The 20,197-nt window shown below is 39.6% G+C and overlaps 1 protein-coding gene and 1 non-coding gene across 5 annotated transcripts; one reads left to right on the forward strand and one right to left on the reverse strand.

Annotated features, from left to right (window-relative positions):
* Positions 1-727: 727 nt before the first annotated feature.
* Positions 728-18,689, forward strand: LOC120581433 (protocadherin beta-4). 4 transcript variants are annotated; one of them, XM_039836345.1, is made up of 2 exons: positions 728-1,971; positions 7,611-10,429. In XM_039836345.1, the coding sequence occupies exons 1-2, from the start codon at positions 1,779-1,781 to the stop codon at positions 9,770-9,772; spliced, it is 2,355 nt and encodes a 784-aa protein (XP_039692279.1). In that variant the 5' UTR covers positions 728-1,778; the 3' UTR covers positions 9,773-10,429. The 4 variants fall into 4 exon arrangements, with proteins under 4 accessions (XP_039692279.1, XP_039692278.1, XP_039692277.1 ...); XM_039836344.1 differs by having other exon boundaries at positions 731-2,760; positions 8,400-10,429; XM_039836343.1 differs by lacking the exon at positions 728-1,971 and adding an exon at positions 15,987-18,689 and having other exon boundaries at positions 7,207-8,318.
* LOC120581887 (small nucleolar RNA SNORA28) lies at positions 9,982-10,099 on the reverse strand. The gene has a single exon (XR_005647403.1). It is a non-coding gene; the product is annotated as a small nucleolar RNA SNORA28 (small nucleolar RNA).
* Positions 18,690-20,197: the final 1,508 nt, after the last annotated feature.

Consider the following 20,197-nt stretch of genomic DNA (forward strand, 5'->3'; position numbering starts at 1 on the left):
CTTAGGAGATCCCTGCTGAAATATCTAGAGGTGAAGTGTCTGATATCTTCAAGTTACTTCCAAATGGGTCAGCAAAAAAGGGGGTATGTTTGTGTAGAATAAAATCTGTAGATAGGACAAATGTGACAAAATATAGAGAATTTTAAATTTTTTAGTTAAAGTAGAATTATGTTTAGTTCTTTTTAACTTTTTAACTTATATACAGTATATTTGAAATATTTAGTACAAATAAATATTTACTTAATAGACTTTTTTAGAGCAGTTTTAGGATTTACAGAAAATTGAGCAGATACTGTAGAGAGTTTCCATATACTGCTTTCTCCCACTCACAGTTCCCCCTCGTATTAACATCCTGCATTAGTATGGTACATTTATTGTAATTGATGAACCAATATTGGTCCATTATTATTAACCAAAGTCTGTAGTTTACATTAGGGTTCACTCTTTGTGTTGTACATTCTGTGGGTTTTGACAAATGCATAACGTCATGTACCCACCGTTACAGTATCACAAAGAAAAGGTTTAATGCCCCCCGAAGTCCCCTGTGTTTTATCTCTTGATTTTCCTCCCCCTTCTCCCTAGCAACCACTAATATTTTTAATGTATCTGTACTTTTGCCTTTTCAGAATGTCAGGTAGTTGCAATAATAGTGTATGTAGCCTTTTCAGACTGGTTTCTTTCACTAAGCAGTATGCCTTTAAAGTTCATCCTTTTTTTTTTTTTTTTGCTTGAAAACTCATTTCTTTTTATCAAATTTATTTTTTTAAAACACAAAACGACAGAAACTTTACAAACCTAACCACAAACAGCAACATATATACCTTGTTTGGCACCTGATTTACCAAATTATCTATTAAAAGACATTTTTAAAACAGTTGGAAATTTTTCAACATTTGCTGGGTATTTGATATCATGAAGTTATTCACGTTGCTAGATGGAATAATTGAAGTTATGTAGAAAATGCTCTTATCTGTTAGAAAAATAAAAATACATTCACAAGAATTATCCAACTTTATTTGAAGATTTTCATGTGGCTTAAATGCATCAACTTCCAGGGAAATGTAAAGTGGGAGCAGTGCAAGAGAGAAATATGAGTAAAGAGAATATTTTCGTATCCATGAGAATGTTCTCATGTGAATTCTGTGCTTTTCTGGGGCCTCTATACTTTTCTGTCAGCTTGAGTGTGAGGATGGTAACCTAACCACCACCGAGATGCACGCATGCCTTAACTCTGAATAAAAACTGGGAACTGCCCATTCAAAGCCGCCTTTCATCCTGGGACTGGTTTCTCTCTTCCAGTTTCTGAAGTTGATTTTTTTCCAGTTTCAAAAGTGCTGCTTGGATCTGTGAGGAAACTGGAATGGAAATTTGTCTGTTTGCCATGTCGTTATGGATGCAATGAAAAAGTCGTTCGAAATGCAGATAAGACTTCGGCACATCGAGAAATACTACTTGAAAATGTTCCATTTAGACTGCCATCAGTCTGAAAGAAGACTGGGAATTTCTTAAAGTTTTGGAGAAAATAAACACTCGGAAAGGACGCGGGGTGGCGCTGCAGCATTAGAAGTAGAAGGAAGAAAGCGACCAGTCTGCCCTCCGTTAGCCAGACGCTCCGCTAAAAAGGCAAGCAGGAAGGGGAGGCTTTCTAAGGAGGTGACTCCGGGAAATCAGGGCCCTAGGCGTCTCCACTTATCTCGGTATATGGGAGATACGGGGAGATAGAGTCAGCTACAACGGGAACTGGAGCTGGGTCAGGTTTGCTGGGAGACCAGAAGGCGATGGAGGCCGGAGAGGGAAAAGAACGCGTTCTGAAACAAAGGCAAGTCTTGCTATTCTTTGTTTTGCTGGGCATGGCTCAGGCTGGTTCCAAGCCTAGGCACTATTCAGTGGCTGAGGAAATGGAGAGTGGTTCCTTTGTGGCCAATTTGTTAAAAGACCTGGGGCTGGAGGTAGACCAGCTAGCTGCACGGGGTCCCCAGGTCGTTTCCAAAGGGAAAAAAATGCGTTTGCATTTGGATAGGCAGACCGGGGATTTGTTGTTAAATGAGAAACTGGACCGGGAGGAGCTGTGCGGTCCTATCGAACCCTGTGTGCTACCTTTCCAGGTGTTATTTGAAAATCCCCTGCAATTTTTTCAGGCCGAGCTACGTATTAGAGACATAAATGATCATTCCCCGGTTTTCCTAGACAAAGAAATAATTTTGAAAATTTCAGAAAGTATCACTCCGGGAACTGCTTTCCTAATAGAACGTGCCCAGGACTTAGATGCAGGAAGCAACAGTCTCCAAAGTTACACAGTCAGTCCCAATTCCCACTTCCACCTTAAATTACAAGACAGTTCCGACGGCGTAATATTACCACAGCTGGTGCTGAACAAAGCACTGGATCGCGAAGAACAGCCTGAGATCATGTTAACCCTCACTGCGCTGGATGGCGGTACTCCACCCAGGTCTGGCACCGCCTTGGTCCGTATCGAAGTCTTGGACATCAATGATAACTCCCCAGAGTTTGCAGAGCTGCTCTATGAGGTGCAGGTCCCAGAAAACAGCCCCATTGGATCCCAGGTTGCCCTTGTCTCTGCTAGAGATTTAGACATTGGAGCCTATGGAGAAATAACTTATGTATTTTCCCAAGCCTCTGAAGATATTCGCAAAACTTTTCAAATAAATGCAAAATCAGGAGAACTCCTTTTAAGACAGAAACTGGATTTCGAATCCATTCAGAATTATACATTAAATATTCAGGCGACAGATGGTGGGGGTCTTTCTGGAAGTTGTGTGGTGTTTGTCCAAGTGATAGATTTGAATGACAACCCTCCGGAACTGACCATGTCAACACTTATCAAGGAAATCCCAGAAAACTTGCAGGAGACCATAATTGCTGTATTCAGTGTTTCAGATCCTGACTCAGGAGACAACGGAAGGATGGTTTGCTCCACCCAAGATGATCTTCCTTTCTTCCTTAAACCCTCGGTTGAGAATTTTTACACTCTAGTGACAAACAGAGCCCTGGACCGAGAGACAAGATCTGAGTACAACATCACCATCACTGTCACCGATTTGGGGACTCCCAGACTGAAAACAGAACACAACATAACTTTAATGGTCTCCGACGTCAACGACAACGCCCCGGCCTTCACCCAAACCGCCTACACGCTGTTCGTCCGCGAGAACAACAGCCCCGCCCTGCACATCGGCAGCGTCAGCGCCACAGACAGAGACGCGGGCGCCAACGCCCAGGTCACCTACTCGCTGCTGCCGCCCCAGGACCCGCAGCTGCCCCTGGCCTCCCTGGTGTCCATCAACGCGGACAACGGGCAGCTGTTCGCCCTGAGGGCGCTGGATTACGAGGCCCTGCGGGTCTTGGAGTTCGGCGTGGGCGCCGTGGACCACGGCTCCCCGGCGCTGAGCAGCCAGGCGCTGGTGCGCGTGCTGGTGCTGGACGCCAACGACAACTCGCCCTTCGTGCTGTACCCGCTGCAGAACGGCTCTGCGCCCTGCACCGAGCTGGTGCCCAGGGCGGCCGAGCCGGGCTACCTGGTGAGCAAGGTGGTGGCGGTGGACGGCGACTCGGGCCAGAACGCCTGGCTGTCGTACCAGCTGCTCAAGGCCACGGAGCCCGGGCTGTTCAGCGTGTGGGCGCACAACGGCGAGGTGCGCACGGCGCGGCTGCTGAGCGAGCGCGACGCGGCCAAGCACAGGCTGCTGGTGCTGGTCAAGGACAATGGCGAGCCGCCGCTGTCGGCCAGCGTCACGCTGCACGTGCTGCTGGTGGACGGCTTCTCGCAGCCCTACCTGCCGCTCCCGGAAGCGGCTGCCGACGCGGCCCAGGCCGACCCGCTCACCGTCTACCTGGTCATCGCGTTGGCGTCGGTGTCGTCGCTCTTCCTGTTCTCGGTGCTGGCGTTCGTCGCGGTGCGGCTGTGCAAGAAGGGCAGAAGGGCCTCGTTAGGTAGCTGCTCGGTGCCCGAGGGCCACTTTCCGGGCCACCTGGTGGACGTCAGTGGCAGTGGGACCCTGTCCCAGAGCTATCAATATGAGGTGTGTCTGATGGGAGGCTCCGGTACCAGCGATTTCAAGTTCCTCAAACCGATTGTCCCCAAATTTCTTGCTCAGGGTGAGGAGAGGGTTAGTGAGGCAAACTCCAGTTTCAGGGATAGCTTTGAATTCAGTTAAAAATTAGTAAGGGTCTACAGAGCCTAGTGTCACTTAATTTGTGGAAAATCCTTTTTAACTGTCTTTCTCATTTGGGTTGTTTCTTTTTATTTGAAATGTAAATATGCCATTTCAATTCAGTGCATGTTGTTCGTGTTTCTAAATGTGTTGCTTTGTGGTATAATGAATGCAAATTTTCTTTTTTTTAATTGATGATTAGTCTCCCTGTACCTTAATTTGATTTAAAGTATGAAAGTAAATTTTTTTCAGTCTTAATTTTTAAGTTAGAGCACCTTTTTCAGAGCACCTAGTGCGTACGTAATTTTGCAGTCCTACATTTTTAAATGTTTGCTTTTACTACGTGGGATTATTCTTTTTTCTGCCCAGAATATTCGTGCTTGTAATAGTCTCTTAGGCTAGTGTAACTTTTATCCTGTGAAGTCACATTGGGTAAAACCATTAACATAGGTATATTCATGAAAAATGAAGCACTCTCACATTTTTCTAAATATGTACTTCCGTAAAGTATCCATACACGAAAATTATGATTCTTTAGAGATTGTGAGAACCTTGAGTGTTGAAGTCCACAAACCATTCACATTAAAAGTGTTCAATAAATCAACCACTAATATTCTAAAATGTAGTTAAAAACATAGCACATGTCCAGTCATTTTCAAAGATGTGGTAATTCTTCATGCTTTCTATTTCAAAAATTTTTAGACCTCTGCTTATTTTAATCTGTCACTTTTATAAATCACTTTTCATGATTAAACACTATTAACGCTGAGCACTTAATTAAAATCCAAAAGATTTTAGGGAATATATCTTCTTGAACAAATTTTAGAGACTTCAGATGTAGTTTGGTGTTGCATTTTTCAAATTTTTCTGAAGCATGTATAATTCCATTAGAAATAAGCCTGTGGGGAAAGTATTTATCATGGTCTGTCAGGTCATTCCATTTTTTTCCCCGCACTGGCTACTTCTGTTTTCCCCTTTCAGTTTCCTACTTTTCAATGCTTTTTTTTTTTTTTAGGTGCTTGAGTTATGTTTCTCAATAGCTCTTCATTTATTGCATGATTAGCACAATGACTTGAAGATGATAGATTCTTAATAAAATTTTTGACCAATTGAAAGCAGTGTCTTTATTTCACCTGTGATATATATTGATATTTAAATACATTAAAATACAAGATAAAATTTTTGCTATAATTAAGTGCTCTCTGCTATATAATGAATTATATATAAATATAATTTTTGGTTATTCATTGAACTGATCACTGTTATTCAAACTATGCAGTTATCAGTCCCTGGTGTCTCTTTCCTTCAACATATTTTTCCTTTATCTCTTCCTGCTTAATTTGAATCTCCTCTCCTTCCCACTAGCTTGAGGAATACAAATGGGGAAGTTGTGTTTTTAATTTTATAATTTAAATTTCCTTCTAGAATTATCTAAATAATTAATTCAACTGTTTTTTGCAGCTCAATTTCTGATCCAAGGATTAAACCTAAATTTTAATTCATAATGTTCTTCAGCCTGTCTTTAAATTTTATGTTATTTAATGTATATTTGAATGATCTATATGATTTAAATTATAACATAAATTTTAAATGTATTATTTTGAGATTAGCAGTGGTGTAGAGTACAGAGTGGTGTAGAGCACTCTGATTAACCAACTTATCACCTATAGGATCTTGGATCAGTCACATAGTTTCTCTCCCCACAAAATAATAACAGCTATTTTAATAGCTTGCAATTATGATCAAATAAGATAATATAAAAACAGAGAAGTGTATTTGCTATTCTTTTAAGTATTACTAATATTAAGAGGAAAGTTAATAGATGAGATTTCATGTACCATTCCTGATAATTCCTGAAGAAGGTATTTTGAACACATTTGTGTTGTTTCATTTCTGTCTAAAATCTTGCTATAGCTTCCTTTTATTCTTAGAATAAAATCCAAGCACCTGTTATTTGTCCCCAGTTTACCTCTCCAGACTTCTCTTTCCACTTACTCTTGAGACACTAAGTTTTGGATACACTACGCTTCCTTCATTGTCTAGAATAGCTATGCTTTACTAGCCCAGGGCCTTTACATACTGGCTTCTCATATATGGATTTTTTCCCATTTTACAGTATTAGCCTGGGAAACTTTTCATCCTTCATGTTCCAGATTAAATGACACGTCTTTAGGGAAACTTTCTCACCCCCCATTAAGTTAGGTCCCCCTTTTGCTTTCAAGTGCATTCAGTATATATGTAGCACTTTTCACACTTCATTTGAACATCTATTTAAAATCCATTCACCTCATTGTATGGAAAACTGTATAAGATATATATTTCTGCCTTGTTCCCACTATATGCCTAACTTCTACAAACTCAACAAACATCTGTTTCCACAGGTGAAATGCAGTTATGCGGATGAAACAATTAGTACAGTTAGCACAGATGAAACCAATAATTGTAAAATTACTGTGAAATAAGAAAGCTCTGTGTTCCTTGAGTGTGAAATTGTGGAAGGAATGAGGCATTTGTCTCCAGGTATATCCCTGACATGATCTATTGTAATTTATATCACCTTGCACGAGGTCATCTTTTCATAGCATTTTTTTTTTCCGATGGTAAGAGGAACTCGTACACACTTTACAAAATCTGGAAAATAAAAACAAACAAGATAGTGAAACATGTCATCATTTAGAGCAATTTTTTTAAATTATGTGTAATAATTACAGACGCTAGGAGTAGCCCTAGCAGGTGTCCACTTCCCAAAAAACCATATAAATGAGGACTCTACCAGGGACAATCACTTCTTGTAGATGACAGCACATTTAATTTCCCTAGGTTGTGTTTATATAACTCGAATAACACAAGAAACTCCTCCAGTAGCGTCAACTGGGTTTGCTAAGGGGAATAAGCGATTAAAAATATCAAAACAACAAAAAGGAACTCCCCAACAAGAAAAAAAAACAAAAAAAAAACCAAAAAACCCTTCTCCAAGTGTTTGAAAGTGCTAGCGAACGCATGGTGGCGCTGTTGACTAAGAAGGAGAATTAAACGACAGCCACTGTGAGTACTTGTTAACGGCCCGGATCCAATGAGGTAAACTAGGGGTTGTGAGCATGGGCGGATTTTTAAGCAAGCAAATCTGAGTCCTAAAAAGGGATTATTTGCTAGACTTTCTTCAAAGGTTGGGAGGCAAAAGACGGCATTTTCCAGCGACATCGGAGGCTCAGCTTGGCAAAATTTCTTGAAAAGACATGACAGAAAGTGAAATGGAGGCTGGAGGGGAGCGATTTCTTAGACAAAGGCAAGTCCTGTTTTTCTTTGTTTTTCTGGGTGGATCTCTGGCTGGGTCCGAATCGAGACGCTACTCTGTAGCTGAGGAAAAAGAAAGGGGATTTTTAATAACCAACCTAGCAAAGGATCTGGGGCTGAGTGTAGGGGAACTGACGGTGAGAGGGGCCCAAGTTGTGTCCAAAGGAAACAAACAGCATTTTCAGCTCAACCTTCAGACTGGTGATTTGCTCCTGCATGAGAAATTGGACCGGGAGGAGCTATGCGGCCCCACAGAGCCATGTATATTGCATTTTCAGATTTTACTGCAAAACCCTTTGCAATTTATTCCAAATGAGCTCCAGGTCGTAGACGTCAATGACCATTCTCCCGTATTCTTTGAAAATGAAATGCAGCTGAAAATCCTAGAAAGCACTCCACCAGCAACCATTATTCCTTTGGGAAATGCTGAGGACTTGGATGTGGGAAGTAACAGCCTCCAAAATTACACGATCACTCCGAATTCGCATTTCCACGTTCTCACAAACAGTCGTAGGGACGGAAGGAAGTACCCAGAATTAGTGTTGGACCAAGCGCTGGACCGTGAGGAGCAGCCTGAACTCAGTTTAACGCTTATGGCGCTGGATGGCGGGACTCCACCCCGGTCTGGGACCGTCCAGGTCCACATCCTGGTCTTAGACATAAATGACAACGCCCCGGAATTTACACAGTCGCTCTATGAGGTTCAAATTCTAGAGAACAGCCCCATTAACTCTGTTATTGTCACTGTCTCAGCTTCTGATTTAGATACAGGAAATTTTGGAACAATATCATATTCATTTTTTCATGCTTCTGAAGAAATTCGCAAAACTTTTCAACTAAATCCAATTACTGGTGATATCCAGATAGTCAAATATTTGAATTTTGAGACAATTAAGAGTTATGAAGTCGACGTAGAAGCCAAAGATGGTGGAGGCCTGTCGGGAAAATCAACAGTGATAGTTCAAGTGGTCGATGTGAACGACAACTCACCGGAACTGACCTTGTCATCAATTACCAGCCCTATCCCGGAAAACTCGCTAGAGACCGTGGTGGCCGTTTTCAGTGTTTCTGATCTAGATTCTGGAGACAATGGAAGAATGGTGTGTTCCATTGAGAACAATCTGCCCTTCATCCTGAAACCGTCGGTAGAGAATTTTTACACCCTAATGTCGGAAGAAGCTCTGGACAGAGAGACTAGATCCGAGTACAACATCACCATCACCGTCACAGACATGGGGACTCCCAGACTGAAAACCGAGCACAACATAACTGTACTGGTCTCCGATGTCAACGACAACGCCCCGGCCTTCACCCAAACCTCCTACACGCTGTTCGTCCGCGAGAACAACAGCCCCGCCCTGCACATCGGCAGCGTCAGCGCCACAGACAGAGACGCGGGCGCCAACGCCCAGGTCACCTACTCGCTGCTGCCGCCCCAGGACCCGCAGCTGCCCCTGGCCTCCCTGGTGTCCATCAACGCGGACAACGGGCAGCTGTTCGCCCTGAGGGCGCTGGATTACGAGGCCCTGCGGGTCTTGGAGTTCGGCGTGGGCGCCGTGGACCACGGCTCCCCGGCGCTGAGCAGCCAGGCGCTGGTGCGCGTGCTGGTGCTGGACGCCAACGACAACTCGCCCTTCGTGCTGTACCCGCTGCAGAACGGCTCTGCGCCCTGCACCGAGCTGGTGCCCAGGGCGGCCGAGCCGGGCTACCTGGTGAGCAAGGTGGTGGCGGTGGACGGCGACTCGGGCCAGAACGCCTGGCTGTCGTACCAGCTGCTCAAGGCCACGGAGCCCGGGCTGTTCAGCGTGTGGGCGCACAACGGCGAAGTGCGCACGGCGCGGCTGCTGAGCGAGCGCGACGCGGCCAAGCACAGGCTGCTGGTGCTGGTCAAGGACAATGGCGAGCCGCCGCTGTCGGCCAGCGTCACGCTGCACGTGCTGCTGGTGGACGGCTTCTCGCAGCCCTACCTGCCGCTCCCGGAAGCGGCTGCCGACGCAGCCCAGGCCGACCCGCTCACCGTCTACCTGGTCATCGCGCTGGCGTCGGTGTCGTCGCTCTTCCTGTTCTCGGTGCTGGCGTTCATCGCAGTGCGGCTGTGCCGAAGGGGCAAGGCCGCCTCGTTGGGTGGCTGCTCGGTGCCCGAGGGCCACTTTCCGGGCCACCTGGTGGACGTCAGTGGCAGTGAGACCCTGTCCCAGAGCTACCAGTATGAGGTGTGTCTGATGGGAGGTTCAGGTACTAGCGAGTTCAAGTTCCTGAAGCCTATTCTCCCCAATGGTCTGGTTCAAGACACTGAGCATGACTAGCGCAATACTCCAACTGCAAGAGTAGTTTAGGTTTCATTAACAGAAAAATTTAAAAATAGTTGTTTAGCGATGATTTTTTAAAACAAGAATCTTTAGTTGATATAACATTTTGTTATATATTAATTTTACCTTCTCTTTACTTTGTTGATCTTTGCATATTCTCTGCTTTTCATTTGCTTCCTGTCTTAACTGCAGTCTTTTTTATTAACACTGCTTATGTCTATATAATGGCTTTTCTCAAGGAGGAGAGAACCATGGAATAGGTTAGACTTTCTTGCTATAGCAAGCTCAAATTGTTTCAGTTTTTATCATCTGCCAGTGTTGTTTGCAACAAATGCAGTCTTTATGTCTCCTTTTCTTTTTCTAATAAATAAGTAAAAATAAATTCATTATCTTTAATGGTGATTTCAAATAGGTTTATTTTAAGGAACTCACTTCGAATTCTATATCCAAAGCAATGTTGAGAGTTCCAAACCACCAGTCCCGTAAATTATTTTGTTGATATAGTCAGATAATGTTCTTTATAATATTCCTAAAGCAACTTTGTCTATGGTTAATGAAGTTTGTAGATAAGAATGTGTTTTCTTTAAGATGTACCATTTTAAGGTGCCCCATCTTTCTAGGGGTATAGTATCCAAATAAAAGTAATACATTTAATTCCTTTTCTTTTTGACATTTGCAATTAATATTTCAATATCGTATGTACTTAAATTGGCCAAAAGTGGACAAAAATATAGGCTAATAGGGCAAATTACTCTTAGATTTGCTTAAAGTGTATTCATGACTGAGGGGGAAAATTAAATGTAAGGCATTTGGAACAACTGATTGTGCTTTTCTATTTGGCATGAAAATATCGTTGAATAAGGCATCTGGCGGGATAACAATTTAGTAAATTCTGAGATTTAAGTGTTATCAATCTGAGGGCCTTTTTTAATTTCAAGAAAGTACATGTATATATGACCTCTAAATGCCTTATGGTATAAGTGGTGTCCCATCCAATTCTACTTTTTAATTAAAATCGACTTGGCATTTATATATCATTATATGAGGGAAATCTTTTCTTTGTTTCCTGTCTTATTTTCAACTTGACATGATTTAGAATTCTGTATGGTCCTTCTGGGATAAACACTGTTAATTCACATCAGCATTCTTTCTCCTATAGTGTAACTAAAAGAAGATGTACAAGAATAGGAAGTTCTAAAGAGGAGAGAGCAAAATCACTGTAAAAGTCTAAATGAGCCACAAATAAAAATAGGCAACCAAAACATCACATTTTATGGCTATTTTGAGTAAACAGAAAAACTTATTTTTAGGTAACAAAATATTTAATTCCCAATTAGAGAAGCTGATGAGGAAAAAATAAGTTTTCTCATAGACATTTTCTCATTCTCAAAGGCATTTTATTTGAATACTAATGACTAGAAGAAACAGAACTGAAGGTTCTCGGAGATTTTCAAAATTCGCCAAAGAGAAAAGGAATTTAAGATTGATATGCCTTCATACATTATGTATAGTTATAAATGATGTCATTTTATATAACTGAGAACTAAATGCATGAATTCTTAATCAGAGAAAAGACAATATTTCCTTTCATTCATTAAGTATTTTTTATAAATCTTCCTCAGTTCTTAAATATGGCTTCTTTGCAAATGAAGACTTTTAATAAAATGACAGCTCTTCTACACATTCCACTACTTTATTCTAGGAGTCTTTTGCTTCTTAGAGTAAATTTTTATGTTTTAAAGCTGGAAATCTATTAGTCTTAATTTAGAGTTATTTTTATTTCTAATACTCATAATCTTAACCAATGGTTTTCTTGACTGTAGATTTTTTAATTTTAAAGTCACTGCCCTGTTATTTTGGTATTCAACATTGTTGACGAAAAAGTGATATCTGTCTAGTTCTCATTCTTTTATCTATAAACTTCTTTACTCTCTTTTAGAGGTTTTATTTTGATGTTCTGATACTTGGTAGGTCCCAACTTGAGATTCACCCAATATGCTGAATTTTTCTTTGTTTGACTAACTATGGTTTTCTTTTTCAAAATTTCTATTTGGCAGGTTTTCACAATAATTTGTGTTTTTTTTCCCACAATTGCTATTTTCTTCTTTTTTGTTTTAGGAAATTAAGTATTTATACTTTTAAATTCTCTCCATATTGTTCTCAATGAATGCAGAACTTTTTTTCTTTATGAAATCCAACACTTTTTCATGATAAAAACACTCAACAAACTAGGAATAACAGGTTATGTACTCAATTTGATAAAGGGCAACTATAAAACCCAACAGCTAACTTCATATTTAATGATGAAAGACTGAAATCCCTAAGATCAGGAACAAAACAAGACGTCTCCTCTCACCTCATCTGTTTAACGTTGCACTGAAAGTTCTAGTCAGGGCAATTAAGCAAGAAAAATAAATAAAATAATTCATACTGGAAATGAAGAAGTAAAAGTATATTTGCAGAGGATATGATTGTACATAAAGAAAATCCTAAGGAATCCACACATAAAATGAAAACCTACTAAAATTGATAAATGAGTTCATTGAGATTGGAGGATACAAGATCAGAATACAAAAATCAGTTAGTATTTCTGTACATTGGACAACCCAAAAATGAAATGAAAACAATTCCACTTGTGATAACATCAAAAAGAATAAAATACTTAGGAATAAATTTAACAGAATAAGTATAAAATCTGTACACCAAACACTACAAACCAACATTGAAAGAAATTAAAAATTAATGAAGACCTAAGTAAGTAGAAAGTGTTCATGGATTGGGAGATTTGTTAAGATGGTGATACCCTCAAACTGGTGTACATATCCAATGTGATCTCTATCACAATCCCAACCATTTTTTTGCAGAAATTGGCAAATTAACTCTAAAATTTATTATATATGTCACTCTTAATTTTTTTTAACCTAATTGGAAGATAAACCATTTTAAAGGTTCTTAATTGAAAACTCGAAAACTAATATATTTCACTTATGATATCTATGTACCCCAGGGCAAGGCTGAAGTTTGGATCTAAATTATCTAAAATGTCTACCCTCTCCAATTCCACTTAAGCAGATGAGATAATGGATTCTGGAGCCACACTGTAACAGTCTGAATACTAGCTCTGCCATTTCACATGGTGTGTGACTGTGGGAAGGCTATTTAAACTCTGTGTTTCAATTTCTTCATCTATAAAATGTAGATAATAAGAGTGCCTACCTCATAAGGTTGTTTAGGGGATAAAATGAATTACTATACATAAAATGCTTAGAATAGTATCTGGCATATAGTGGCACATATATGTTAATAGTATGTAGGTTTCATTTGCTTTGGATTGACAAAAGAAACTGAAAAAGCTGATTTGCAACATGACTTCTATGTCAGCATATAGGAATAAGTAAATAAAATATAGTTTAAATTTTGTTCTGAACTCTTTAACGTGAATCTAACTAGAACTTAGTTACTGTATTATGAACAATTTGCTCTTTATTTTTTCCAGATTTGTTTTTCATTTATATCTAAAATAATATTCTTTCTTTTGTCCTTTTCAGTATTGTTTTTTATTTTACTTAATGTTGATACATATTATATCTCCTCCGATTTGCCTTAAATGTGAAAGAAAATTCTAAAATGTATGAATATTATTATTGCCATTGCTATATCTCTTACAGGAAGTAATTAATCTAACTGAATCAAGGTAAATTTAATTGAATAGTACTTAGCATGTATATCCCCTCATCTCTCAGAATTCTATATTCAGTTTCAGACATGTTCATGGCTGAATGTATGATCTGACAATAATCTTCATATATAGGTAGAAACAATAACTAAAGTAGATTAATTAATGTATTCAACTGATATTTATTGAATAACTACTATAATCCAGTTTTCTTTCAAAAATAATTTTTTCTAATACTTTCTATTAGAATCTAAGATTATTGACACACTTTAAGAATAATTCATTCAACATGAATTACAAATTATAATTTATTAAGTGAATTAAGTAATTAAATTTAATTATAAGATATTTTAGAAGGGGATATCCCATATGTGCCAAGACAGATGTATTCCATTCAATATACTAATTGTAACCAATAAGCTAGTTAACTGTATCTCAGTTAACTTACTATATCGGGATAATCACAATAGCTGTATACTGTGCTAGAATCCATTTTATAAACAAGTCTCTTCTCTTCATCATATATGAGTACACAAAGCCTGAGGCACCCTTTTCTCACCGATTAAAATGTTTTAAATCAGGTCTTCTTGTTTTCCTCCAAATCATCTGTTCAAAAAATATGATATTTGGGACACAAGGGATGAATGTGTTAAGACTCAAACTCATTATAAAATATAGGTATCTATCTAGTTAAAGAAGCTTAAGCTTAAAGCTTTTATCTTAATGAAATTCTATGATTTTATGCATTTGGTTTTGTCTTGATATTATTCTGATAATAGCCAGTAGAATAATCAAGTCCTATCACCTCCGAGTTTGTTCCTTATCCGTAAAACTTCCTTTCATCTCCTCTCCAGTTCTAAGAATCTGATTCTAACACTATTTGACTACCTTCTAAATTTAATGTGGGTTCACACTGTAAAAGGACATAACAAAGCAAGATGCCTCTTCTTTCAACGGTATTATTATTTGCACACCAGTGTAGGAAAATAGAACCTTTCCTTTGAAACATAGTCTCCTGAGACCATGTGGTACAGAACACCTTAAAAACCTTTTGCATCATTAAATTCCTCACAAACTTGGAAATAAACAGATATAACTATTATGAATTGTAATTTTATAAGAGTTTGTCCCCCCTGGTTAGATTATGCAAAGGGGAAATGGATTTCTTTGAAGTTCCACTGATTAGGGTGTAGGGAGACCAAGATAACCTCTTGTTTTGTGCTCACAATTATTCTGGATCATGCAATGTAATGGTATAACCTTATAAATTATGCAATTCAATGGAATAACAGTTTGTAAAAGTTCTATACCCTTCAAAAAATGGATTACTTTTGGACACTTCCAAAATTTGCTTTGACTTGAGAATATCAATTTCTCAATGAAGACGCAGGGTGGCGCTGCAGGCTAAGATTGTGAATAAGCCCTAAAAAGCTCGCGTATTCCTTCGTTGCAAAACGGAATCAGACACACGGAAGCTTTGCCAGAGTACTGGGTTACCAATGAGTTTGAGCAGCACTATGCTAAATGAATTTAAGATTTAAAGCAACTTTGTGAGGATTCCATCAAACAAAAAATCGGAATTGACAATCTCAAGTCTTTTTGTGGTTGCTGAAAAGATTGGATTTAAGCACCCGGACTCCAACATGGAGACGCTAGAGAGAATTCAACCAAACAGGCAAGTGATGGCCTTTATTATCATGGTGTTCTTGTCTCAGGCTCGCCTGGAGCCTATTCGTTATTCTGTGCTGGAAGAAACAGAGAGCAGCTCCTTTGAAGCCCATCTGGCCAAGGACCTGGGCCTGGGAATTAGGGAACTGGCCGCCAGGTCGGCCCGGGTGGTGTCTGATGATGACAAGCAGCGCTTGCAGCTGGATCGTCAGACTGGAGATTTGCTTTTGAGGGAGAAACTAGACCGGGAAGAGCTATGTGGCCCCATTGAACCGTGTGTACTGCATTTCCAGGTGTTCCTGGAAACGCCAGTACAGTTTTTTGAAGGAGAATTATCAATCCAGGACATAAATGACCACTCCCCAGTATTTCCGACTAAGGAAATGCTCTTGAAAATACCGGAAAACAGTCAACCAGGGACTATTTTTCCTTTGAAATTAGCTCAGGATTTGGATGTGGGCAGTAATGGTCTTCAAAAATACACTATCAGCCCCAATTCTCATTTTCACATTCTTACTCGAAATCATAGCGAGGGTAAGAAATATCCAGATTTGGTACAGGACAAAGTACTGGATCGAGAGGAGCAGTCTGAGTTCAGCTTAACCCTCATGGCACTGGATGGTGGGTCTCCACCTAGGTCTGGCACCATCACCTTGCAAATCCTGATCATGGACGTCAATGACAATGCTCCTGAGTTTGTGCAAACCCCATATGAGGTGCAGGTCCTGGAAAATAGTCCCATAGACTCCCCAGTACTTAGTGTCTTAGCTAGGGATGCAGATGCTGGAAACTTCGGGAGTGTTTCCTATGGCTTCTTCCAAGCATCAGATGAAATTAAACAAACTTTCTCATTAAATGAAGTCACAGGGGAAATTCGACTGACAAAGAAATTGGATTTTGAACAAATTAAATCTTACCATGTGGAAATTGAGGCTACAGATGGAGGAGGCCTTTCTGGGAAAGGCACTGTAGTCATAGAGGTGGTGGATGTGAATGACAATGCCCCTGAACTGACCATGTCTTCACTCACCAGCTTCATCTCAGAAAATGCACCTGAAACCGTAGTCGCGATCTTCCGTATTCGAGACAGAGACTCTGGAGACAATGGAAAAATGATTTGCTCTATTCCAGATTATCTACCATTCATTCTAAAACCGACTTTCAAAAATTTCTATACCCTGGTAACAGAAAGCCCATTGGACAGAGAGACTAGATCCGAGTACAACATCACCATCACCGTCACAGACATGGGGACACCCAGACTGAAAACCGAGCACAACATAACCGTTCTGGTCTCCGACGTCAACGACAACGCCCCGGCCTTCACCCAAACCTCCTACACGCTGTTCGTCCGCGAGAACAACAGCCCCGCCCTGCACATCGGCAGCGTCAGCGCCACAGACAGAGACGCGGGCGCCAACGCCCAGGTCACTTACTCGCTGCTGCCGCCCCAGGACCCGCAGCTGCCCTTGGCCTCCCTGGTGTCCATCAACGCGGACAACGGGCAGCTGTTCGCCCTGAGGGCGCTGGATTACGAGGCCCTGCGGGTCTTGGAGTTCGGCGTGGGCGCCGCGGACCGCGGCTCCCCGGCGCTGAGCAGCCAGGCGCTGGTGCGCGTGCTGGTGCTGGATGCCAACGACAACTCGCCCTTCGTGCTGTACCCGCTGCAGAACGGCTCTGCGCCCTGCACCGAGCTGGTGCCCAGGGCGGCCGAGCCGGGCTACCTGGTGAGCAAGGTGGTGGCGGTGGACGGCGACTCGGGCCAGAACGCCTGGCTGTCGTACCAGCTGCTCAAGGCCACGGAGCCCGGGCTGTTCAGCGTGTGGGCGCACAACGGCGAGGTGCGCACGGCGCGGCTGCTGAGCGAGCGCGACGCGGCCAAGCACAGGCTGCTGGTGCTGGTCAAGGACAATGGCGAGCCGCCGCTGTCGGCCAGCGTCACGCTGCACGTGCTGCTGGTGGACGGCTTCTCGCAGCCCTACCTGCCGCTCCCGGAAGCGGCTGCCGACGCGGCCCAGGCCGACCAGCTCACCGTCTACCTGGTCATCGCGTTGGCGTCGGTGTCGTCGCTCTTCCTGTTCTCGGTGCTGGCGTTCCTCGCGGTGCGGCTGTGCAAGAGGGGCAGAAGGGCCTCGTTGGGTGGCTGCTCGGTGCCCGAGGGCCACTTTCCGGGCCACCTGGTGGACGTCAGTGGCAGTGGAACCCTTTCCCAGAGCTATCAATATGAGGTGTGTCTGACGGGAGACCCTGGGACTGGTGAGTTCAAGTTCCTGAAGCCAATATTCCCCAACCTTTTGGTTCAAGACACTGAGAGAGAAATTAAAGATAACCCCAATTGCAGGAATAGTTTTGTGTTCGGTTAAGTATTGTATTTGGTTAAGTGAGCGTCTCCTTAATTTTGGCAAAACTCTCATTTAAGAAATTGTATTGTTGTCTAATTCTGTATATCTCTATTCCAAACCAATCTATGTCCCTGATTTTGCTAAATTTTTTTCTCTTATTAATATTCATTGGACTTGGCCTTTTTAATTATACTGAATACTGATTATGTATTTTCTCCATATTTGGCTTTATCTTAGTTATTAATCTTTCCATAACTATAAATTACTCAAGTAATGAAAGAAGAATTTTTGTTTAAATCAATTTTTTTAATTAATGTCTTTTTAATGAAAGGTTTTAAAACTTTTATGTAATTTTGCATTTCTATATATTTGTGGTTTTTGTCTTTATTATATAGCTTAATCTTTGCAAGACCAGTGTTTGAAAATCTTTACAGCTACCTAGGCCTTTCTCATTGACTATTCTACCAGGCTATGGCCCCTGAATAACCAACCACGAGCATATAACTTAGCATACTTGTTTCTCTCAAATTGTACATAAACATGCACCTCATTAAAATATTAATGCACTAAAACTGTGACCTCCCATTGTGAGAACCATATATGCTAGAGATTTTTAAATTTATTTGGTTGTTACTTACCTAGCACATTGTAAGTACTCTATAAATACTCACTAATGTTAAATGTTTAAAAACTTCTCATCTATAATTAATAATTAATGAGAAAATCTTATATAATTTAGCATCACTTTCACTAAATAAAACTAAGTCGCTGCTTGGTAAAACCTTTTTAAAATCATCTCAGAACCTTAAATCCTAAATCTTTTTATAAGATTTAAGATGTGGAGGGCATCATATACTTCTTTGTCCTTCGTTTTCTCTATATATAGAAGTTCAAGTGTAGCTTAATGTATGTTTCTCTTGGTTTTTCTGCATCTTCTCCCTACTGTTCAAAGAATCAGATGATTTCTTCTGAATTTCAGTTGTTCTGTTTAAGTCTAATTATCAAGTGATATCGGATTTTCACTTTAATTTACTTTGCAGACTTAGATAGATTTTATCAACAAAATAATGATTTATTTTTGATTTCCAAATTATCTCTTGTTCTTCAATGTAGTTTTCAAGTATTTTGTGTAAGTTTACAATTATGCTGAACTTTCAATTGTAAGAAATAAGCATTATTTTGTTCTTTAGGACATTAAAATAAAAATAGAAATTAAATAAGAAATGAACTTATCTGAATTATAATTGTCTTATGTTGTGTTTAATAAGCAAAATAAGCTGATCATGTGATTTCCACCTAAATTTATGTGAATATGACTATAAGACCACTTAGTTGAACTTTTAGCACAATGTGAGCATTAAAGAGCTTGCTTTATAATCTAAATATTTATTTTGAAATCTCAAGTGTCAGTCTACTAGAAATTACTTGCATTTTTCCCTGAATTATTTTTTATCATAAGGATATAATAAAACAAAAAAGGAGAATGACTTACTGTTTAAGTTATTATTGAAACAGCTTTTTAGCTTTCATCTAATTGAAAAAATTGAAATGAGAAAGTGATAAAAATGAGAACAAAATTAAACACAAACAAATATATATGACATAAATATGGTAGTCAACTTTAATGACTTCTCCATTTATTATTAATTATTTAAATTAAATAGCTTTTATGTATGACAACAAGAAATCTGATTGACATTTTCACCAATATATTTCAACATTATAAAAATGCAAGTTCACTTTTTCTGCTTATGCCAAGAAAGTCCAATTTGTATAATCAAGCAAATGAGACTGGCTAAATAAATAAACAGAACCCATCTTTATGAATTTATGTAGTAAATTTATTAATTACCTGTGTATTACTTTATGAATTATTGTGTATATTCATAAAGCATGGATCATTCCTTATCATCTAGAGATCACCACAAGACTGGTATAGAATAGATCAATATTTTGAAATTCAATGATTAGAATTTAGTAGTAAACATTAGTTGAATAACTTCCACAAAATGCGTACCTTATTAAAAATAGACCAATATATTCTTGCAAAACAAAAATAGAGAATAGAGGCCAAATATCTTAAATAGAGGGATATATAATATTCGATAGTTGGAAGATTTAATGTTGGGAATTATATCAATTCTCCACAATCAATCTATAGATGTAATAAAATCCTAAACAAAATTTCAGCAGATTTCTTTATGAAAATTGACAAACTGAATCTAAAGTTTATATGAAAGTACAAAGGGACTATAATAACCAAAACAGTCTTGAAGAAAAAGAATTAAACTGAAGGACTTACCCGCCAGATAATAATCTCATTATAAAGCTAAAGTAATTAAGACAATATAATACTGCAGGATAAACAGAGAGAAAAATGGGGGCAAAAAAAGAGTCTTAAATAGACCTATAGTTACCTGATTTATTACAAAGTGATATTTTAGTAACAATGGGGAATGGATCACCTTTTCAATAGATGGTGCAAAATCATTTGAATATTTATATAAAAAATAATTTTGACCCTAACCTCATTCATATGAAAAAAAATTCAAAAGTATTATAGCTCTAAATGTGAAAAATGATTAATTTTTTAAAAACCTTATACAAGAATTATTTTCATGACCTTGGGTTATGCAAAGATTTAAAGAGAACACAAAGAATGCTAGCCATAACTATTGAGAAATATTGACAAACTAGTAGACTAAATTAAAGTTTAAGAAGTTTTATTTATCAAAG

The sequence above is a fragment of the Pteropus medius genome, unplaced genomic scaffold (genome assembly GCF_902729225.1).
Source record: "Pteropus medius unplaced genomic scaffold, Ma_sr-lr_union100, whole genome shotgun sequence".
Lineage (NCBI taxonomy): Eukaryota > Metazoa > Chordata > Mammalia > Chiroptera > Pteropodidae > Pteropus > Pteropus medius.

Excerpts from the sequence above, each read along its gene's own strand:
- LOC120581433 (XM_039836343.1), top strand. The coding sequence starts at position 7,409 with ATGACAGAAAGTGAAATGGAGGCTGGAGGGGAGCGATTTCTTAGACAA. Across the intron at positions 8,319-15,986 it reads TCAACTAAATCCAATTACTG|GGGAAATTCGACTGACAAAG; the intron begins GTGATATCCAGA and ends ATGAAGTCACAG.